This window comes from Podarcis erhardii (assembly GCF_964252035.2).
Source record: "Podarcis erhardii genome assembly, chromosome: 9".
Taxonomy (NCBI): domain Eukaryota; kingdom Metazoa; phylum Chordata; class Lepidosauria; order Squamata; family Lacertidae; genus Podarcis; species Podarcis erhardii.
This window is the reverse complement of record NC_138512.1, coordinates 49,476,903-49,500,708: the sequence shown is the minus strand read 5'-3', so window position 1 is coordinate 49,500,708 and position 23,806 is coordinate 49,476,903. Positions and strand designations below refer to the sequence as shown.

The following is a 23,806-nucleotide window of genomic DNA, read 5'->3' as shown; positions in this document are numbered from 1 at the left end:
GCAGCTATTTAAAGCACAGGAGTTTACTGAGGGTCAGGCGCTGGCAATGTCAATGTATATAGGTAGCTGCACCAAGTGAAATGCAGAAGGAGGTAGGAGTCTTCTTTGTGTTTAACATCCATGAATCTCTCTTCTTCATCATTCAATATCTGACAATGAGGATAAATCTAGAAAGGTATGGGATAGTGACTTGTCCGTATACAAAATATTTTAGAATGTGTATATACTTGTGTTATTATAATCCATGTTATTGAAAGGTTAATTTGATGAGGAAGAGAAACTTAGCAGAAAAGAGGGGAGGAGGATGTGGGTGCAGGAAGAGGTGGATACAGAAAAATGTTTATTTTTTCTGTTCATGCAAAAGTTGTCAAGTATCTACTGAAAGCTTTAATAAGATAACAGAAACAAAAAAAAATTGTGCCTGGAAGTATACTACATGCCGTACATTACTAAAAATTCACAGATGTCAGCCCACAGGCCCACAGGATCACAATCCCTCTTATTTCCATGTACGCACAATGGAGCAATTGGTTCTGTGGAACTGGAGCAAGGCAAGAATTAACATGGGAGTGCAACCTTTGGATTGCACCCAGGAGCTGAAGCATCAACGACAGCAGAGGAAGTAGCAGCGGCAGCCACTAATCCTGCTCTAACGCCACAGCAGCTTGTCATTCCAGTGGATCTGCTAATGGAGCTACAAACTGCCTGTGTCTCTCAGGAAACCACACATGGAAATGTCCCAGCAAGTCTGGAGGAGGTAAGATACTGACCCCCAAATAAAAAGCAAATTTCATCAGTTATGTTCCTAAAGTTTCAGGTGTTTCGTATTATGATAGGTGAGAATTGAATGGAGGGTGGGGAGAGAATGGTAATGTAAATTTTAAATCAGATGGTTTGTTTTAATTCATGTACCCATGCATGTTCATGGATTCATTATACAAATCAAGTGTGCTGGAAATCAAATAGCTTTCTGATTCAGAATTCACAATGGAAGTAGTAACAGAGCTCTGCAAACAGTAGCTATGTGTCTCATTTGGACTTAAACATTGCTGTTTTTTGTTACAATCTTTATATCATTTGTTGCATAATGACATTTTCAGAGCAAATGAATATCACAGTCTATTTTAATCTTATCTGAGTACCTAAAAACACCAAGGGTGGCATAACATTTGCAAAACATTCCATAACATTGGCAAAACATTTCAGCTTTGTCGGATTCCGAACATTTCAGACAGCCAAAAGTCCAGATTAAAAAAAGACGACAACTATCTTCGTATTTGGAGTTGTTGTCAACACCCAGAAAAAAAACACTGGCTAGGTATTTAAAGGATTCTGGGCAGAGACCCACAACACACATTTGCATTGATATACAGCATGCCCCTAGGAAAATTAATATGGCTCTCATTAGCACTGCATTTGCTGCCCACCCAGCCACGGTAAAGCAAATTTAAAAGGGGGAAGGGGAAGGGGCAGCAAATCAGAGGACCTTGTGCTACCCACTAACAATGCCTTTGTTTGCCCTCATTGGTTTAAACAGCTTTGGATATCATACTGCATAGCTTCATTTGAGCCAGAGTTCACCCAGCTTCACCCAGAGTCCAAGTAATTATTATAGGGCCAGGTGTCATATATAAGTGCCTTTATACATCTGCATGAGGAGCAAGCAGATTGCCAGGAGGCAGGGGCTTATCCAGGTCTTGCTCCCTTGTTGACCTTGCCTGTGGTTGGACTGGGAATACCCCGCTACTGAGGCCTCACCCCTTATAAGAGAACCCAGTTCTTTAGGACAATAAGTGACAATTTGGAGTAGCCTTCCCCATCCTGGGGCCCTCCAGGTATGTTGGGTGCTGCGCTTAGCAGAGGCTGATGGGAATTGTAGTCCCAAACATCTGGAGAGCACCAGGTTGGGTGAGGCAGAACTGAAGGAGCACAAAGAGAATCAGGATGGAGCAAGCCAGATGCTAGAGAGCTGGAAATAAAGCAAAGCAGGAACTGGGGAGGGGGAAAGGAGGGAAGCTGGAGCCTAGCAGGCTTGGCTAGAATTTCTCAACTGCTTGTAAACATGTAGCCCAATAGGATGTGTTTCATAAAGCAGATGGCTCTTTGCATTAATATTAAGCCTTAATGTGCTAATTCAAGGTTCTCAGAAACCCTAGACACAAGTCACCTTTCTTTTAACTTCCTCTTGACCCTTTCTCTTGCATGCTTCCTTTAGTTATCCTCTTTTACAAACAAACTTTGTTTTCCCTTGATTCGTGTCCAAAAATATTCTGGTTTTGATCTTTGTCAGCAACAAGCAGTCGTCCATGCACTCACACACTCACTCCTGTGTTGTCTTTTTCCATTTTTCTTGGGTTCCCTTATAGCCATTGCACTGTTCTGTGATCAAATAGCTGCACAGAACTCAGGACTCAAAACCACATGTGGTTCCTGCCAAGATGGCATTCAAGCCTGGGTTGGCATTTGCATACCCTCCAACATTTCTCCAATGAAAATAGGACATCCTAAGGAAAAGCGGGACATTCTGGGATCAAATAAAAAACCGGGACGGCTTCTCTAAATCAGGGAAGTCCCTGGAAAATAGGGACACTTGGGTGGTCTGCATTTGTTGGGGCTCATAGTCATCAGTGCCCAGAACAGCAGGGGGAAAGGAACGTTACTAAACCTAAACACATTTATTTAAAACCAAACGGTACCAAATTCAGTGGTATTCATTCATTCGCTAGCCTAGACCCAGTTTTAAGTGCATGCATCATGCATAATCTGTGTGAGAAACATTTTCAGAATCTGGCCATAAGATGGGCACTTCCTGCATTTTATGGCCTCCCTCATGGTGAACTCCCTGTCCGGTTAGTATATGGGATTTTTTACAGAGCCTGGTGCCATGCCATCAGGTTCAGTGGGTTCCTGCCTACCAGCCTCAGGTTCAGGCCTCCCCTGATTGCCGGCATAAGGCTGAGAGCCACGTACCCAGACTGGTTCCTAAGCCATTGACACATTGGCTCTGGTGGTGTCCTGGTCACTGCTGGACTATGGAATCATAACACTCTGGTTGTTTCAGTTGTAAGTGCTTAGGCTTACTTACAAGCTGAGTTACATTAAGGTGTGGGAAGGAAGGGATTGTGTCAAAGATTCCACAGGAAAAGTGGACTTTATGGAGGTGAGAGAGGTAGCATTCACAGGTGTTTGGGGGTATGATTCCAACCTATGGGGCAACAAGGTAGAAAGGGTGGAGGCTTTTAAGGGAACAGGGGCTCTCCAGATGGCAGAGGGTGGTGGGGCCTCAGCTCTTTGAAGGGTAAAAGCAGACCTCCTCCAGCAGCGACCCAGCTCAACTGAGCTATCCCTGCTTCCCTCTGACTAAAAAGATGCTCAGGAGAATATCAAAGAGTCCCTGCAGTGTCCTCCAGCTCCTCAACTGAACAAATGCTCTGAGCCTCTTCTTATAAACTAAAAAAGCCTGTCTAAACTAGACTATACTTTTCTGGGCACGAAGGGGCCATATATTCCCCTTTCTCATCTCTAAATACAGTGGTACAGACGCTTCAGGTTACAGACTCCGCTAACCCAGAAATAGTACCTCAGGTTAAGAACTTTGCTTCAGGATGAGAACAGAAATTGCGTAGCAGCAGCGGGAGGCCCCATTAGCTAAAATGGTACCTCAGGTTACGAACCGTTTCAGGTTAAGAACGAATTAAGTTCTTAACCCGAGGTACCACTGTACTCATGATGGCCAGTGAAAGCCCACCATCGTAATACTTCACACACAAAAACCCAGGATTGACTTTAAAGTGAGTAAATTTGTGGTGGTTTTCACCTTTTCATCATCACAATCCTCTCCCATCCCACAGGAATACCACAGAAATAGAGGACCTTTCTGTTCTTGCCATAGTTTAGCAAAGACTGCTGTGAAATACATAGGTCAGCTTTAAAACAGGTAGCTCAAGCCACAGCGCTTCATGACAATAGTAGAAAAACAGTCTTTCTGCTTAGAATCCCCTTTATACTTGGAATCATTGTTCTTTGCACACAAAACAATCAACTGGTTGGGGGCTATTAAAAAGTGCCTAGGAATACCCAGCCAAATAGTCTGAAAGCATTACAGCTGTCAGGATTTGGAGGTGGGGGCAGGGGTGTATTTGACAGGAAATAAAGCTTATGTTGATTTTTTTTTTTGTAAAGTCTAAGAAGAGGCTGAGTGACTGTGCTGAGAATATGAATAGGCAAAGTGGAAGAAAATCCCTCCATTTTCAAAGGAAAAACATAGTGATTATATTTCATTATAATGGCTGTACAAGCATAAACTAAGCCATATATTAGTAACAGAGCTGAGCTGTCTTCTCAAGGGCTGGGAGAAAGGAGTGTGCTGTAACAGGGAGATTAATCACTGGCAAATATTAAGAGATTATGAGGAGAGATTAAAAGATTAAAGGGAAAGACGAAAGGAACCTAAATCTATATATTGTGTCCAGATGACAATATAAGGGGGTGAAATGGTTTTCTGTGCACATAAATCACCTGGCTGTACAAAGTAAGAAGTATTAACTATACATGATTGTATTAAGGACTGTTAAATGGAAATACAAGGAGCCATCATTCATTTATATGTCTGAATGGAGTTTGAACCATGACTAGCCCATTGAGCTCAATGCTGGAAGGTATCATTAGCACCTCTTCTGTTAACTTTGCAAACTTATTTAAAAGGCAGCATGGTTGAGGGTCCCAACTGCAAATGTGAGCTCACCAGTGGTAAAAATACCTTTTAATCTGGGGAGATTGTCCAGTAGGAGGTCAGAGAGAGTCCTTACCTTTCTTTATGTTCAGGAGAAGATCTAGTAGTCTCCTAACATTAGTCTGAGCCACAGAAGCTTTCAGATTCTCCAAAGCTACTTCAGACACAAGACTTGATCCCTCCCTAAATTGGGTGAGGAAAAGGATCAGTGTTCAGCACTGATCATGGCTGTCTACTAATGGTGGTCAAAATTTGTATATATTTGGACATGGAAATTAAGAAGGAAAAGTATGTGAGAAACCTTTTCATATAACCATTCATCACATAAAAATATCAGCCTCCAAAAGCAGTCTTTTATATTCACCCTAAGGCAGTCTTTACATACCACAATTTCCTAAAGGGTTTAACCTTCAGGTTAACATCTCATTAACATCACATGTACCTATCTATGTGCTATTAGCATACATATGCCAATTTAGCTGTGTATACACCCATTAGGACACCATAGTTGATCAATAGCTTCCAGACATGTGTCATTGAATAGATGTGTGTCAAAATAGGCACATGTTTTCTTATCACACATGGCATAGTGTAGAAATACAGAAGTGTTATCCATGCACCTGTGTAGCTCCTTGCCATTTGGGGGTTGCCCTTCCTAGTGGCTAGTGGACTGTGCAATACAGTCCACCCAATTGCTACATTTTCAAATAGTGTTTTTTTTGAAAACTTCACAATATTGCAATGCGGCTCATTCCTTGCTGTCATGGAGTCTATGAAAATGCCATGACACATGGGTGGGAGCCTCAGGCTCAGGAGCCAAATGCTGCTCTCCAATGCTCTCTAACTGGTCCTAGGGACTCTCCCCACACCACACCCCCTCCCAGGCACAGCCCCTCTCCACAAGCCATGTCCCCTCAAACTGGTCTTCACAGCCTCAGATTCTTTTGAAAGGAGCTTAGAAAGGAGACCTAATGCAACTCAGCTGGAACAATTTTCCAAAGCCAAGGCACCACCCCTGAAAAGGCCCTGTTGGTTTATTTCTAACATTGTGGTTTCCTTTCAGGTTTTTTTTCGGGGGGGGGTCTACAATATACAGTGGTGCCCCGCAAGACGAAATTAATTCGTTCCGCAATTTTTGTCGTCTAGCGAATTTTTCGTCTTGCGAAGCACGAAATCCCATAGGAATGCATTGAAAATCAATTAATGCGTTCCTATGGTCAAAAAAAGTCCAAACAAAGCCAAATTTGGTACAACAACAGTTTATTAACTGCTCTTTAAAGTCACACATACTGTAAAGAGCAGTTCAAAAATTGAAGGGAAAATAAATTAACTTTATAAACATGACAGAAAAACATTTAAAAATCAACAAAGTGTACAGTACATTTTCTAAGACTCTGGGGGACCACTTCCACTCTTTGCTTCTTGGTCAAGAACCTGTCCATAGTCTGCTGCTTTATCCGCCTTTTCAGCAGCTCCCTGAAAGACGACATGACCCTCGTATCATAAAAGTTCCCAGCGTCATGTGCCACGTGCTTCTCATGGTGGTGTAGATCTGCAAAAGTCTGCACCTCCTTCCACTTCTGGCAAATGTCCCTCAGTCTTTCGGAGGACAGCCGTTCCTCAGTTGCTTCCTCCTCTTCCAGTGAGGCCTGCTCCTGCGCAGCCTCTGCCTGCAGTTCGACCAGCTCCACGGTGGTCAGCTCGTCGTCGTGCCCCTCCACCAGCTCGCAGACGTCCTCCTCCGTGACCTCCAGGCCCATGGTCCTCCCCAAGGCAACAATGTCCTGCACCACTGTTGACTCTGGTGCATCAGAGTCACTTGGTGCCACACAGTCCGGCCACAGGCTGCGCCAAGCGCAATTCAAATTTCTCTGGCTGATCCCTTTCCAGGCCGTGTTGACCATCTTCAAGCAGGTGAGGATGTCGAAGTGGTCCTTCCAGAATTCCCGCAGGGTGATGGTGGTGCAGTCAGTCACCTCGAAGCATCGCCTGAAAAGCTCCTTGGTGTAGAGTTTTTTGAAATTGGCGATGACCTGCAGATCCATCGGCTGGAGCAGTGGTGTGGTGTTAGGCGGCAGGAACATGATGTTGATGAAGCTGAACTCCTCCAACAAGTCCACCTCAAGGCCTTTAGGATGGGCAGGAGCATTGTCCATCAGAAGCAAAGCCTTCAGCGGCAGGTCGTTGTCCAGCAGGTACTGCTTGACAGCAGGGCCAAAAGCAAGATTGACCCAGTCCACAAACAGCACACGTGTGACCCAAGCCTTGCTGTTGGATTGCCACATGACACTCAGCCGCTCCTTGTCGATCTTGTGTCTCTTGAAGGCCCGTGGGTTCTCCGAGTGGTACACCAGCAGGGGCTTGATCTTCAGGTCGCCGCTTGCGTTGGCACAGAAGAGCAGGGTCAGGCGGTCCTTCATGGGCTTGTGGCCAGGCAGCCTGGACTCCTCCTGAGTGATGAAAGTCCTTTTGGGCATCCTCTTCCAAAACAGCCCGGTCTCGTCGCAGTTGAAGACCTGCTGCGGAACGTAGCCCTCCGTCGTCACAACCTCCAGGAACTCCGCTGCAAAGTCTTCAGCCGCAGGAACATCAGAACTGGCAGCCTCTCCATGCCTGACCACGCTGTGGATGCCAGATCTTGTCTTGAACCGGTCAAACCAACCTCTGCTAGCCTTGAAGACTTCTGGCTCGGCTGAGGTTCCTGGCTGTTCCCGGATGAGGTCAGCGTGCAAGGCCTTGGCCTTCTCACAAATGACGGCCTCAGACACTGTGTCCCCTGCACGCTGCTTCTCTTCTATCCAGATGAGCAGCAACTTCTCGACCTCCTCCAGGACAGCTGGGCGGTTCTTCACGATCCTGGTGACTCCCTTGGCTGCATCAGTCGCCAGGATCTTCTCCCTCATCTTCAGGATGGTCCCGATGGTCGATGGGTTCCTGCCGTACTCCCTGGCGATGTCCGTCACACGCATTCCGCCGTCGTGCTTCCAGATGATCTCCTTCTTCATTTCCAGTGTCACCTTCTCCTTCTTCCTCTCGCCGGCCACCGCAGCAGCAGTCTTCTTGGGTCCCATGGCAGCACAGCTCCTACCTTCGTAAACTCAGAAACAGAAAAAAAAAATCAGTGATGTGCTTCAAACCCAAAAAATACAAAAGCAGCCAGCCACCCACCACACAGAAATTAAAACCCAGAACCAAGGCCTTGAATCCCAAAAAGTTTTAAAAGTTTAGCTTACCAAATGGATGAAAGAGAAGTTCTGGAAAAGCTTCAACAATCAACCACCGAAGTCCTCAGAAACCTCAAATGGCTGCAAAATAAGTTTAGGAAAAGCTTCAAAAATCACCAATGTCTTCAAAAACCTCAACTGCTCCCACAGACACGCACCAACCCACCCACAACACAGAAATTGCAAACCCCTCCCCAACTGCTCCCCCAGCCCCTCCCCAACTGCTGCAAACCCCTCCCCAACTGCTTCCCCACCCAGACAAAAAAAAATTTCAAAAAATAACAACATGGCCAGCACTCAGAAATTCAAACTCAGAAAATTTTTCAAAAAAAAACAACCTGGCCCAGTGGTCACAGAAAATCATAAAAATTCCCCAAAAAACCCCACATGGTCCCAGATGTCTGCAGAAACCTCCCCAACTGTTCCCCTAGCCAGCCAGCACTCAGAAATTCAAACTCAGAAAAAAAAATTTGAAAATAAACAACCATGCCTAGTGGTCACAGAAAATCATAAAAATTCCCCAAAAAACCCCACATGGTCCCAGATTTCTGCAGAAACCTCCCCAACTGTTCCCCTAGCCAGCCAGCACTCAGAAATTCAAACTCAGAAAAAAAATTGAAAATAAACAACCATGCCTAGTGGTCACAGAAAATCATAAAAATTCCCCAAAAAACCCCACATGGTCCCAGATTTCTGCAGAAACCTCCCCAACTGTTCCCCTAGCCAGCCAGCACTCAGAAATTCAAACTCAGAAAAATTTTCAAAAAAAAACCAACCTGGCCCAGTGGTCACAGAAAATCATAAAAATTCCCAAAAAAGGCCCACAAGCCCCCAGATTATCGCAAACCCCTTCCCAACACCAAGTCCTTGAATCCCAAACACCCCAACCCAAAATCCAAAACCCCCCAAAAAAGTTTTAAAAGTTTAACTTACCAAATGGATGAAAGAGAAGTTCTGGAAAATCTTCAAAAGTGAGCAAAGTCTGAGAAAAGGCTACCAAACCACGTGCTAACAGTTGCTCCTCGAAGTCAAGTCGCAACTGCAGCTGCTCAAGCTAAGCACCCTTGGTTTTAACGGTTTTTACACAAAGGAAACAAAGTCGCGAGACGTTTTCATTTTGTGAAGCAAGCCCATAGGGGAATTCGTCTTGCGAGGCAAATCGCGGACGAAAAAACCTTTCGTCTAGCGAGTTTTTTGTCTTGCGAGGCATTCGTCTTGCGGGGCACTACTGTATTTAATTTGTGTATGTTTTAAACTTTTAGTTATCATTCCTACTAAATGGGTTTTTAATTATTCCTATTTTTGCTGTTTTGGCAGTGTTTTCATATCTGTTAGTATAAAAAAACAGTTTTTGCTTGCTTGCTTAACTATTTGAAAGATATCTTCTCAGGCCAGCAAACATCTATGACCCAACCAAGAATCTTGTCATTTACAAGGTAAACATTTTGCAAATTCTTCACAAAAATAAAAGACACAGGAAGGGGAGGTACGTATTCTGAGATTCCCAGTTGAGTTTGCAAAGCCTTCAGTAAAAACACCTGCAATTTATGCTCAAACAAGTTATTACCTGATAGTTATGAGACGTTATGATAGCAATATTGTGTGTTGAAACACAGAACTTCTCCTGTCACAAAGATTGAGGCCGGAAAGCAAACAAGATGTAACATTAATTGCTTCCTGTAAATAGCCACAGCAGGGAACCTGAGCAGCACCAAAACAGCAGAAGGCAGGTGTCCTGTTCTACAAGAGCTCTGTGCGTACATGAAAAGCCAAGCAGCGTCCCATCACAAGACTGAGGCACCCAGATTACCTGCAGCACCTTGGAAAATTATTAAGGCCTACCTGGCAGCAAGTCAGAATGTCAAGTCCAAAGTTCAACATCTGGGGGTCAGTCCATACAAGTCAAGTCCAAAGGTCAGAAAATGCAGTCCAGGGTCAATCCAAGTAGCCAAGTCCAAAGCCCAGCAGGCAGGATAAGTCCAGAGTCAAACGCACAGCACAGTCCCATAGAGGTCCAGGAGCATCCAAGCCAAGGTAAATCAGCATAGACCAGGCATGGCCAAACTTGGCCCTCCAAGTGTTTTGGGACTGCAACTCCCTTCATCCCTAGCTAACAGGACCAGTGGTCAGGGATGATGGGAATTGTAGTTCCAAAACATCTGGAGGGCCACGTTTGGCCATGCCTGACATAGTCAGTTGCATAGACAAAGCACCTCAACTTTGCTTCCCTTTTGACTTTGCATGCTGATTGCAGCATCTGGGTTTGATGAGGCATGGGACCCTCACCTGTTCTAAGCCTACTCCAGCTGAGGAATCACACAGCTGCTCCCAGAGCTAGCGAGCCCCACCTGACCAGCTAGAGAGCTGGCGTGTGGGCCCTTGCCTGCCTCTGCCTCCTGGAGCATCCCTCCTGCTGCTCCCTATGCCTCAGAGCCCACCATGATCATGGAGACAGGACCTGCTCTGGTGATGGGTCCTGCTGCCCTTGTTCCTGTGCATTGACTCCCATCTCCTTGTCATCCTTTGTTACCTTGTGAGTACTTCCTTCCCCATCCCCTGCTTGCCCCCGTGTATCCCAGTCCCTCACTGAGATCCTTTTCCTCCTCCCTGATGTCCTGCCAGCTCCTGACACTTGTATACATTGAGTGAACTGTGGTGCAATAAGCTCCACCTTCACAGAGAAGCTGGCTTTTAGAGGGCCTTGCCTTATACTGCAGTCAGTTTCCTGTAGGCCTGAGGAGACAAAAGTACCCTGGAAGACTCCTCCTCTGACTCAAAGTAAGGTGGCAAGGCTGTGTTCTCAAGTGAGGAGAGCCTTGAAGATGGTCCTGGCAGCTCTTCCCCCATTGAAGGTCATCCTCCTCTGAGTCCATTGCACAGCGCATGGTCTCTGAGTCATGACAGAAGAGTTTAAACCTCCCCACCTTACCATACCTCACTGTTATTTCATCAGGAGGAAATACTTCATTAGTGCCATTTTTCATTTTAAAAAAAAGTTTCTCGTTCTTAAGGCATTGAAGATATGCATTAAAGTTTGTGCTGCAGTCTCAGGATCCATAAGAATGTCTTACTAAGGTTTTCAGTGATGGGTGTTAAGGTTCCAGGCCCCTTCATGGCTTTATTTATACTAGAGCTTTCTGCTTGTGTAACAGCAGCATTGGACACAACACTATTGCTATGTGATTGAGATACTGTGACCATTATCATATTTGTCATTGTGTTTTATTTTCAGATCATGGAAATTTAGCTCTCCTGGTGAATCAAAGGTGGCCGTCCTTTTCTTTTACAGTTGCACATTTCTGTGGGGTTACCCAACTTACCTGTTTTGGGTAAGGCAATCATGGTCTTGTTCAAAATATAGCTCTTCCTTGTGCCCGTTGTATAGAATAATAGTGAAAAGGGAAAGAGTTGCTTTCCATGAAAGCCTTGGTCTCATATGGCAATTAGCCCCACATACACCAATGCTCTCTATTTAAGGGACTGAATTTTCCCTGCAAGAAAGGAAGTAAAATAAAGACTCTAATCATTATATAGATATGGATGTAGATAAAGATATAGATATATAATTTGTTAAATCAGAATTAGAATTCAATCCTGCAAAGGCTTATTCTTATATCGTATGATGGAGCAAACTATTTTGGTAGTGCCGTTGACCTCCTGCTTTCAGACTGGAGGAATATATTAGTAGTAGCATGTTAAGAATTGCATTAGGATGGCCACTTACACATAGCCAAAAAAGAGGAAATGCATCACACACATAATACATCAAGACGAAAGAGGGCACAGATACACACATCTTATGCAAATGACACTTTTTATGTATAGATGCAAATTTAGAAATAATTGCTGTAAGTTAAATAGAAATGCATCTCACTATAAATGTGAATATTGTGACCAAGTGATCTTGATCAGTCTGCTGCCCAACTTCTAACTGCTGATGGATAACTACAAGCCCCCTCCCCTGGCTCTCCTTTTTATGTTTCTTTCTTTAAACTGAACTTGGATTTGGCAGCCCCACAAACAGAGGACTAGCCTCTGTAAAATAGGACACCATGCCAACCTAGATTATATAAAATATCATTGTAATATGGAGTTGGAAGAAGATAAATTGGTACCGATATAATCCAAGGCTACCAGTATTTCTGGAAAATAAAGGTAAGAATTGATATACCAGTACACACTGATCCTGAAACTGTTATTAAGAACAAATTTCTGTGGAATTGCATCCAAGCAACTGCTCTTAACAGTATGATAATGATGCAGTTGCTTCATGGTGTGCATCACGTCAATGCTGAATAATAATGTACAAATGGTTATTTCAAGCCAATATATATCTATTATTACTTGGCCAAGATCCCAGATTCTAGGCAACTCCCCTTGGTTTACAGAGAAGAAAGGAACAGACAAAAAGAAATCCTGAAAAGAGTTTATCTCAACTGACTCCATGAAATGCAGCCAATATTAGAAAGTTTATGGTACTTGTTATCTAGTGTGATATCAAACTGTTGCATTCCATTAATATGCTTTCATTTAAATAAATGATAGACATGCCATATCATATGGATTTCTGTATCTCACTGACCTGAGAAAGGCTCTGCATTTTCTGGACTTTAATCTATACAATACAGTACACATATAATACATTATTCTGTTTATATTCCCTGTTGCTCTTTTTATGGGAGGGAGCTGGCTGGAACTTTTCCCAAAGCTTTAGTGTGCAATCCTTGGCTCAGTTTAAGTCAAAGGCACTTCTGTCATTGACTTCATTGGATCATTGGATCAGGATTGCATCTTTAATTCCTTAATCTGAGCATAATTCTTCAGTCAGCTGGCGGGAGCATTATGGAACAAATGGTAGTATTTTATCTGTGCAGAGCTAAATTGCCAAGCTAAATTGAAAACAAAAATCAGAAATATATTCTAGAACAGTACTTAGCTGTAATTTATTAGCATCTTTCACTTTATTATATTTCATGAAATGAGAAAGGGGAATATCTTTGCATTTAAGTGAATAGATGACTACAGTTGTCACAGGATCGATTTTCAGAGCGGCTTTTACAACCTCTAGGCTTTGATACCTACATTTACAAAATGAAATAATCATATTTTCATGAGAAGTGAAGTTTTAAAACATTTTCTATCCAAGGCAAGGGGGAAAAGAAAAGCAGGAATTCAACAGTAATCTCCTCTTTGTTTGCTTCTCCTCCTACAGTGGTTTCTCTGCCTAATGATTCAAAACGTCTCTGCAAGACGCCTTTCCCTTCACTGTCATTCACGTTATGCATCTCCATAGCTCATTATAGTGGCTATGTATAATTAAACTGACTTCCTGGCATGGCCATACTTCTGGTCCTTACTGTTTAAAGATCTCCACTTCTCCTCTCAACTAAGCAATTGCCTGATTAACATTATTTGAAGTCCCAAGATGCTTTTACACTCAGTTTGTAATGATGCCTAAACAACGATTCATGTAGAAACATGGGAGCCAGTTCCTTGTGTCTGGACCTCATGTTGCTGTGACACTATCTGTAGAAGGATTAACGTGGAACAGATGGATTACTTATCAATGGACAATACTGACCCGGGAAGGAAATATATAATTTGCCCAACCCATATGGTTCCTTCCTAAAGACTTTAATGGAAAATCTACATGTAAACAGCTCACACATAGAATCACAGAACCATAGAGTCGGAAGGGATCCTGGGGATCATGTAGTCCAACCCCCTGCAATGCAGGAAAATATGCAATTCCGTAACATATAAATTGTCACTTTGTCATTTGGAAAACTGATGTGTTGGACTAAGCCCTCATTTTGAGGGTGTCTGTATCTCCTATCTACAAGTCCAGTGTCAGGAGTTGGCATAGCTGAGCAGCTGCTAGATTCTCTGACCTAGCAAAAGACCCATTGCAAAGCACCACACCAAGAACCTCCATCTTTGTTAGGCCATCTGCATATGTTTAGACACAAAGCTCCATCATTTAACAACAACAACCACAACAATTTATTAGTTGCCCCAGAAGCCAACAGGCAGCCAATATGAATCAGGTGCAAGTTACCTCATGCCCTCAAACCCTCACACTGCTTATTTCTCAGAAGCCTGGTGACACTGGAATGGTGGTGGTATTTCAGTTGCTGCCCTTAATATCAGTCCCAACACTATTCTTACCCCTAGTGGGGAGGACGTGCAGTGTGAACTATGCAGCAGCTGCCCCAACAGAAGCCATGAGTCCTCCCAGTCTTCTGCTGCTCCCTACCACCTGCATGGGCAAGGGCAAGGAGGCCTGGGGAAAAGTGAGCCCTGGGCAAGACTGCCAGATATGCAGTAGCACTTCTTACAGCTTTCAACCACCCCACCCATCCACAAGAAGCCTGGTGGTGAGCAGACCAGGTGCTGTGTGTGTCTGTGTCTCTGAGGGAGGGAGTCGTGTGTATTTGGAAAACCCACAGCAGGTTTCTTGCCTGTGGCCCACAGAAACCTGAAACGTGGTCATGCCAAGTTGGCTTCCCTTCTTACACATCTCCTTGTGTTATCTCTTCTCAATAAGCTTGCCTACTGTTAGCTCCTCCAGTGTGGTGTAGTGGTTAAGAGCGGTAGACTCTTAATCTGGTGAACTGGGTTCACATCTCCGCTCCTCCACATGCAGCTGCTGGGTGACCTTGGGCTAGTCACACTTCTTTGAAGTCTCTCAGCCCCACTCACCTCACAGAGTGTTTGTTGTGGGGGAGGAAGGGAAAGGAGAATGTTAGCCACTTTGAGACTCTTTCAGATAGTGATAAAGCGGAATATCAAATCCAAACTCCTCCTCTTCTTCTCCTCCTTCTGCTTCCTTATACAGCTTGCCTATAATATTCTGTGTCTTTTTCACCTCTCATGTTGAGAAATCTCTCATGAACTGCTCCTCCAGTTCCATCCAATTCTCGTTTCTGTATCCCAGTTATGGATTTGTCAGTCCCTAACTGTTGAAAGCCACTTTGAGTAGTACATGGACACTAGAAGAGTGGGATAGATAGCATAGATAGCAGAGAGGTTGGGGAAAGAGAGAGAGATTGCATGTAAACAGTATACATATGTAGGCAGCCAGAGGTCAAGTAAATGACTGATGCTTTTGTACAATGATTTGCATGATGTTTCAGTTTGTGTGCCAGTGAGTCAGATTAGTTTTGTGTTTCAAAGTGTTAAGACATTTGTCTGTTTTCATTGCACAGATTATGCCATTATCTTTTAATACCCTGTGGAACGTCCATGCTACCTTTCTCCTTGGGAATGCTCTGATGTGGTTCCTCTTCTTAAAAGCCTCTATGATGAACCCAGGTTTGCTTCCTCAACACACTGATGAATATTACCAGGCCATCAGACAGGTATTTCTCTTGTACACCTTTGCATATGCAACCATCTCTCACACATTAGTAATAATTCTCTTTGGCAATAATCACCTCTGGAATTAAACAAATGCTGTTGCTGGATTGAAAGCATCCTTCTTTTGTCATCATTTTTTATTCATGCCTAAATGTTGAAGATAAGAAAATTCAATTAATGCAGGCAGCTAGCAAAGAAAGGCTTCGGCGCTTCTGCACACATATCTGGGAGAAAGTCCCATGGACTTAACTTCTGAGTAGACAAGTATAGAATTGTGCTGTTTTAGTGACTGATTTTGTTTTCCACTAGGAAGTTATGTTTTATAATATATTATCATGGGACATAAAACAATGCAGCTACATACGAATATGAACCGTTCCCAAAATATTATATGGATTTAATCTTCCTGCCACACTTGCCATCCTCGCCTGTCACACCAGTGTGGTGCGCCACATCCTTTGAAAACCACTGTTCTACATGCTTCCTGCTTTGGAAAGGAGAAATTGCACTTTTTACTGATGCATTTGCCCTGGAGATGGGTAAACTCATGCAAGTCCACCTTCAATTAGAACATAAAGCACGAACAGCATCTGAATCACCTGGTTGTCTGAAATGATGCTATTGTCCAAAGCACATATACAAAAGCATTAGGTTAGTTGGTTCTTAAGATTCTGCCATTGCATTTTAGATTCCATCCTGGATATCTTCTTCTTTCTAAGGTGGATTATCTTAATTATTGGGAAGAGGGCAAAATCCAGTTGCCTAGACTATGTCATGAGTGCCACCTTGTGAAACCTCTTCGAGCTAAACATTGTCGTATCATCAATCGTTGTGTGTCTGGCTTTGATCATTATTGTCCTTTTATCTACAACAGCGTGGGATACAGGAACAGGTAAGGTAAAGGTAAAGGGACCCCTGACCAGTACAGATGTGCAAAAGATGTGCAAAAGAGATTTTTTTTCTGTAGCCTTCTGCAACCCATTAGCTTTCAGATGTGTCATCAGTTCCAGCCAGCATTGCCAGCGAGGTGATGGCAGTTGTGACCCACAACAGCTGGAGGGCAACAGGTTTAGTAAAGATTGTTCAAGATATTTTTGCTCGTCTACTTTATAACTCTTTAGTAACTAAGCTTTCTTCCCCCCCCCCCTTTTCACAACACCATCAGATGTTGCACTGTTGATATCTCTCATCAGAAACATTAACATGTGACACAATAAGTCTTTGGATCACCACTGTATCTATCAGCCATCTGTGGCCCTACAATCAACAGGTGGACCCTGTTGGTGTCACCCCACTTGGGGTGTACCCAGCTGGTGGTGACTTGTGTCAGGGCCTTCTCAGCAGTGGCTCCCCATTTGTGAAATGTCCTTTCTAGTGAGCTGCATCAGTTTTTTAAAAATACTTATTGATAACTAGAAAAATTGTAAAGTTTTGATGGTTGAAAGTTCTATCCTTGATACCACTGAAATTACTGTATTAGTTTAAGGGTAGATTATTGCTTTCAGGAGTTTTAAACTGGTTTTTAGAAAGTTGTTCTTAACTTTTTTTAGAATTTTTAATTGTGTTATTTTAGTATTTAAATGTGTGCTGCCCTTGACTCCTTTGGAGCAGAGTGTGAGATATACATTTACCATGATTGATTGATAAATAAGTCATAAACTTATTTTGGCAAAGCCAAAAATGTGGTACACAAAACAGATTTAAACTGAGAATATGGTTGTGGCTCCTTCCTCCACCCCATGAAACAATGGGGGAATTGATTTTCTGTAAAGGAGAAAATGGTCAATGCCATACTTAGAAATCCAAGACCAGGTATTTAGTGCAGAAGACATGACAATTAAGCTCATGTAAAACCCACTGAAGGCCAGTTGATGGCCTATATTAGCAACTGCTTGCTTTGCTGTTCATTTTTAATCATATACGCATCCAAGTCACACAGGAGACATTTCCTCAGAGATAAGGTGCTCATAGAAGGCACTACTGCAGTTATTTCCCCACATCATCTTTTAAGGAGATATTTATGAAAGGTGACATTGACCACACTCTGCTACCATTTGAGGTTCTTTTCTGACATATTTTGCTTTTAATGTGATCCGACTTCATTTTTAAAAAGTGGTAACACAGCAGGAGCCAAGGACTAAACTCTCAGAGTAATCAGTACCTCCAGTAAAGAGTACTGTAAAGGGAGTGCAGTTTTGGTTAGCTTCTGCTTCCAGGCTACCCACAGACATCTGGTTGGCCACTGTGAGAATAAGATGCTGGATTAGATGGGCCATTGGCCTCATCCTATGTTCTTATGAATTAAATCACCACCTCAGCTGCATATGAGAGAGGTTGTTCTAGATACTGACTGAACTTTGCAAAGGCTTTGTTAGATTTTTATGTAGTAGAAGCATTGCTTTGTTTCTGTTTTGCTTCATTCTAGGCCCTATTTTGTAGGATTCCTCACTACTATGTGTCTGAACTCTGTGGTTGGAATATATCTATGCTGGAATTGGTTTAATGTAATGGGACGTAGTATTTTCATCGGGATCGGATTTCTCTTTCTTTCCGTCATTGCCACAACATCAGCAATGATGACTTCACTGTGTGTATGTATCATCTTGAATGCATATTTTTTAATAGCAGGCTTTGGGGAGGTCACAAAAATGGCTTTTGGCACCACAAGTAGCTATGGGGTCAGTCAGTTGTTTTTATTAAAGGGATTTAAAAATTAAAGTAAAAATGGCAACTTTTTAAGGGGTCACCTTTTGGCATCACAACTTTGAAGTAGAGGACTCACGAAAGCCAAAATGTTTGCTTTTCAATGACAAGTTGGGGGGAGGGGTCTTTGGGGGCCAGTTATGAGCCGCTGGGTAGCCACTGCTGCCCTCGGAGATGGCAGGAGTAGCATTTTTCCCACATAGCCAAAATGAAGCAAAGGCACTGACTCTCTGAGTGGTAAGACAGCACTCGTTCTTATCCCAGACTGCATATTGACAAGTCAAAGGGAAAAGACTGTGTGAACTTGAAACATGTCACAGACAGCATGGTCAGTAGTCAGGAATGATGAGAGTTGTAGCCCAGGGACATCTGGAGGCCCAAGTGGTCTAGATCTCCTGCTTTTGGGTTTCTGCATTCTGCCTGAGGCAAGTATTTAGAATCATAGAATCATAGAGTTGGAAGAGACCACAAGGGCCATCGAGTCCAACCCCCTGCCAAGCAGGAAACACCATCAGAGCACTCCTGACATATGGTTGTCAAGCCTCTGCTTAAAGACCTCCAAAGAAGGAGACTCCACCACACTCCTTGGCAGCAAATTCCACTGTCGAACAGCTCTTACTAGTATTTCTCTTTAGTATTTCATAGTATTTAAATGCTGGAGTTGCATATTAAAGCTCACCAGCTTTGTTACATAAAGGGCAATCTTCTCTCCCTCAGCCATTCACACAGGATGTTAGAAAGACTGTCATCTGAAAGAGGGAGAGCGATAGGTTACGAAAAACAAGATGAGGTTAATGTGTGTTATATATATAATTCTGTAGAGTAGGAACAGCAGCTCAGTCTAGATAGAACTGTTAATGCCCTCTAGTGTCTTTTTATTGAAAGCCAGAGAGAAAGAGAAAGTTTACTCAAATAGGATGCTAAGTAACTGCACTATTTTCGACTGGCTGATTTCAAGTGGGATCATTCTTAAAATAAAACAATAGCATGCTTGATGGGAAATACATTTAATTTGCAAGGGAGTAAGTTGTATCCATTCCCTTTGGATATACAGTCTTTTACTGTTCTGGTATCTGCATATAAGCAGATATTAACTTTGTAACATGTACTGAAGAATAATTTATGCTTTGATATACCACTTGCATAAATAATACAGCTGGCAACAGAAATGATTAAATTGTATGCTTGTATTATTTCTGTTTGGGAGTTTCTACTACCCAATGACAGGACAGTCTGATATTGTGGGATGAACTCTCATAAAAAGAATAATGAACTAAGATTACGGGCAACAGAATATTTGGTAGTTCACTTACGCTACTATCAAACTTTTAGAAGACATCTGAAGGCAGCCCTGTTTAGGGAAGCTTTTAATGTTTAATAGGTTATTGTATTTTAGTGTTTTATTGGAAGCCGCCCAGAGTGGCTGGGAAAACTCAGCCAGATGGGCGGGGTATAAATAATAAATTATTATTATTATTATTATTATTATTATTATTATTATTATTATTATTTGTTCCTTATGGTCCTTGCTTCCTTGAACACGGAAAGCTGTCATATACGAGTCAGACCAGTGACTCCCAGCATCTCCACTAGTTGTGATCCACTTGGCTGTATCTTGAATTTTGGACTTCCACATGCAAAGGACTTCTGCCACTGAGCTAGGGCCTTTCCCAGTGGAGGATGGTCCATTAGGGTGAATGGGGCACTGCCCTACCAAGCTCAGTCTGCCCTTGACCAGCCTGCTTTTCTTACTTCCACCCAGCCCAGGTTTGTGGCACTGCCTGACAATGGCCTCCTCCTTAGTTTCAGTGCTGCTCTTGCATACCCTCCAACATTTCTCTGATGAAAATAGGGACGTCCTATTTCATCATCATCACCATAACAACAATAATTTTTATTTATACCCTGTCCTTCTGACTGGGCCGTCCCAGACATTCTGGGCATCTTCCAACATATACTAACCTCCCTATACAGGGTTGCCTTGAGATGTATTCTAAAAATTGTATAATCATCTCCTTGGCTCAGGGGGTCACATAACTCCATCCCCGCCCACATTTTTTCGGTGAAAATAGGGACATCCTACCATACCCTCCAACAATTCTCCAATGAAAATAGGGACATCCTAAGGAAAAGCGAGACATTCCGAGTTCAAGTCAGAAACCAGGATGCCTTCTTTAAATCTGAAACTGTCCCTGGAAAATATTCTGCTCTTGTAGAACTGTGGAGGAAGGAGGTTGGGGACAAAACTAGAATTAGATGGTTCTACTGTCATTGGCTCTGGCAATACCTGCTGTTGGTCTTCCTACCAGTCCAAATAGGCACTAACCACTGCTGGCCTTTCTCCAAACAGCCAGTCACAAAACTGATGGTAGAGTTAGCAGAGATAAAACCAATACCTTCTAGATTTGTATGCTGCTGCCCAGTATGATAAGCAATTGGTCTTGGGCTGCTACTATACCAACAGGAAAAGGACAAACACATTTTGTTTATGTTTGAATACATCACCCACAGTCATAAGAACTGGAATGTAGAGATGATTCCAACAGACTAGACTAGGAATGAGGATTCTGTGGCCCTCCAGATACTGCTAGAATACAACTCCCACCATTCCTGACAATTAACCATGCTGGCTGGAGCTGATGGGAGTTAGGAGTCCAACAGCATCTGGAGGGCCACAAGTAGTAGTAGACGGCACAGAGGGAGGGCGGCACTGCTTATGTGACCTCCCTCTGCCCAAGTTGCTGCTGTATACCAGGGTGGAGAGGCAACAGAGTGGTGAGGTTGGCCAGGCAAGCACATCAGCAGTCAATCTGGTGGTCCTACCACCATGTTTGCACTGTGTTGGCCTCACCTTCCCCACCCCCTTCCCTCTTCCCCCTCTCTGTTCTAGTGTACAGCAGCGACTCAGCTGGAAGAAAGTCCGGTAAGTGCCATCCACTACTAGCCACAGGTTTCCCACTGCTGGGTTAGACCATAGTTTCCTGTGAACTGAATTTAGAGCTTTTGCTGCTATCGTGATCCTGCCTGACACTGTCGCTTGTCTACTTTTGATAGATGATTTACTGTTTTTCTAGTGTCCTAAACTGGCTTCTGTAGAACTTGTCAGATTGTCCCTGTATCTATTGCTGGGACATTTAGCCTAGTCCATATTCAAGTATAGCTTTGCTCTGCTTTCTCATTTCAGTGACCATTGAAATAATCTATATTGTTTCTTGGTGTAGACACAACCTTTCTGTCAAGGACTCTTCTTGGCAGTAAACTAACAGCTGTTATATGTGTTGGTAAACTCAAATTATTCAGCTGCTATCCTTTCTCCATTACACAAAAACACCCAAGAGTCTATTGCCTCTGGTCTCCACAGTTTAATTGCAGGTGTTACATACAAGTCAGACATTTATTATAATGATGAATTATTTCACAAAGTTCAGCTGGTCAGCTTGTAATGTAATGAATCTTAGTTGCAGTACGGTGTCATCTGAGGGTAGCAACAGCAGCAGTGCAAACAGTTTATATGTAAAACTGAAAGTCATCTCTATGTGTTTCACTTCTAAAGGTTTATATGGCGGCAGTCAACTTAACTACTGCAGAATGTCTCAAAACAACAAAGTATGCATATCTCCTGGACCATCAAGGAAAGTTCTTCAATCCATTTGATAGAGGAATTATACTAAACTTTATGGAATTCCTTCACATCATCAAGCCTCTAACAGAGGAGGAACTGAAAAAAGCAGAACTGACTTTGGTATAAAGATTATAGAAGAGTCATGTATTGTATAATATACCAGGATGTCAACACATCACTTTATTAGTAAAACTGGTGGTGTGTAGTGCATGGTTCTGAGCATGACCTCTCCCTAGGGAAAAGAAATGTCTTGACAGAAACCTTTGCATGTGCATGGAATGTGACAGACCTTTGAACATGTACAGATTGTGGGTATATGTATGGAGTAAATGAACCTTTCTCCTTAAGTGCAGGATATGACCTTAAGCACAATACAGCAACACTGTATTATTGGTTCATTTTTACAATTGCATATTTCAGTCATTGTTCCCACCCACCCACAATTCAAGAGAAAGGGCAATAAATTATCATTGTACAATACACATTTCATTTTCAAACACTGTTAATCACTGTGCACATTTCATTCTGCCTTATTCAGTATTAAATATATGCATAGCCTATTATCCATTCTAAGATGCTGATGGAGTTACAACAAAGCTAACATAGAATATAAAATTTCCCCAGCAGTTCTTAACTCAAAATCTAAATACTGTATTACACTGCAGTTTTGTATTTCTATTCAACACTAGATGGTGCTGGCTTACTTTTTTTTGCTATGAAGCTGACTTAGAATGTCTTAATAGAGTAAATGTTCAAACACAACAGAACTGGGTGAATTTCAAGTTCAGATTTTGCACTTTTGCACCCTTCCCCCTTATGCTGGCAGGCATGCTGTTATATCCTGCAGAAATGTAATAAAATAGCACCCCGTTGCTGCCTCTGTGACTTAGTGACCCTAAGCCTGCGTGTTCAAGACTCAACAAATATAATTCTTCTCGGTGTCAAAGGTTAAAAGATTTGCAAGAAATATTTGTGAGGGTTCGTTTTCACTTGCTTGAAGCTTTCTTCTATTTCATTCCAATGAACTTTTCTATAGCTGGGGGATATATAAACATATGCATAAAAAAATAAAAAGCACTTTCCCCCCTTTAATCTGTTCACCATGTTATTTTAGATTGGTCTTTTTTGTTCTGGATTTTATATTCTGTACATATTTCTCCGACATTTCAGCGATTTCCACCCAGGCACTGCTTCTGACAACCAAATCCCAGCTATGTCCAGGAAATTCCAGACATATGGCAACCCTATTTTAACATGGTATCTTCCATAAACACTGTCCAACCATTTCAAATCATATTCAGTTAACATGCTGGATGTGGGCAGACGCTTTGCCCTTGGCCTACAAAACCATAAAGGTAAAGGTAAAGGTACCCCTGACCATTAGTTCCAGTTGCAGATGACTCTGGGGTTGCGGTGCTCATCTCACTCTATAGGCCGAGGGAGCCGGCGTTTGCGGACAGCTTTCGGGTCATGTGGCCAGCATGACTAAGCTACTTCTGGCGAAACCAGAGCAGCACACGGAAACGCTGTTTACCTTCCCGCTGGAGTGGTACCTATTTATCTACTTACACTTTGACATGCTTTCAAACTGCTAGGTGGGCAGGAGCCGGGACCAAACAACGGGAGCTCACCCCGTCGTTGGGATTCGAACTACCGACCTTCCAATCGGCAAGCTCTAGGGTCTGTGATTTAGACCACTGCGCCACCCGCATTTACATATACGCCTGTAAAAAGCTATAAACAAAAGAGACAGCTCCCTGCCCCATGGAGCTGACAACCTGGACAGTGGGAGAAGTTGAGAGAGAACGGAAGGAGACACAGGAGCAACAAATAATACAGAGGAAAAGAAGTCAGAAAATCACAGGCCATGAGGGAAGAATGCTTAGCTCCAAGCTTACATGCCTTGGCCACTGTAAAAATAGGGTTTCACTGAAAAGATATGGTGTGAGGAGGGATTTAAAGGAAGACAGAGACATACCATCATATTTGCTCTTGGACAGTGTCCCAGGCCCACTGGGCAACAAAAGAGATTGGAATCATATAACTCTGGGGAAATTGTACAGACCTATTTATTTATTTATTTATTTATTTATTTATTTCACTTTTTAAACCACCATTTGTCCAAGCAGGATACCAGGCTAGTTAACAAAATGCTGTTTAAAACAT

General features: G+C 42.8%; 3 protein-coding genes across 6 annotated transcripts in view; 2 read left to right on the top strand and 1 right to left on the bottom strand.

Annotated features, from left to right (window-relative positions):
• The window catches only part of LOC309350338 (putative CENPB DNA-binding domain-containing protein 1), a 136,096-nt gene that overhangs the window by 49,420 nt on the left and 62,870 nt on the right, over positions 1-23,806 (top strand). The gene's annotated exons all lie outside the window — the stretch shown is intronic.
• LOC309350326 (palmitoyltransferase ZDHHC12-like) lies at positions 61-22,732 on the top strand. Of its 4 annotated transcripts, none has more exons than XM_081877319.1 (7): positions 61-175; positions 486-757; positions 11,189-11,285; positions 15,165-15,317; positions 16,035-16,207; positions 17,741-17,906; positions 21,572-22,732. In XM_081877319.1, exons 2-7 carry the CDS (start codon positions 729-731, stop codon positions 21,764-21,766), a joined length of 813 nt encoding a protein of 270 aa, XP_081733445.1. In that variant the 5' UTR covers positions 61-175; positions 486-728; the 3' UTR covers positions 21,767-22,732. The 4 variants fall into 4 exon arrangements, with proteins under 4 accessions (XP_081733445.1, XP_081733446.1, XP_081733447.1 ...); XM_081877320.1 differs by having other exon boundaries at positions 471-757; XM_081877321.1 differs by lacking the exon at positions 11,189-11,285.
• On the bottom strand, positions 6,088-8,093 carry LOC309350556 (tigger transposable element-derived protein 1-like; the record flags this gene model as incomplete). The annotated part of the gene is made up of 2 exons (XM_081877521.1): positions 7,966-8,093; positions 6,088-7,829 (listed from the first exon to the last, which is right to left on the bottom strand). The coding sequence occupies exon 2, from the start codon at positions 7,801-7,803 to the stop codon at positions 6,088-6,090; it is 1,716 nt and encodes a 571-aa protein (XP_081733647.1). The 5' UTR covers positions 7,804-7,829; positions 7,966-8,093.

Coding starts and splice junctions, on each gene's coding strand:
- LOC309350326 (XM_081877318.1), top strand. CDS start 9,361: ATGACCCAACCAAGAATCTTGTCATTTACAAG. Junction 9,393..11,188: donor AGAATCTTGTCATTTACAAG/GTAAACATTTTG, acceptor TTTTATTTTCAG/ATCATGGAAATTTAGCTCTC. Junction 11,286..15,164: donor ACCCAACTTACCTGTTTTGG/GTAAGGCAATCA, acceptor TTCATTGCACAG/ATTATGCCATTATCTTTTAA.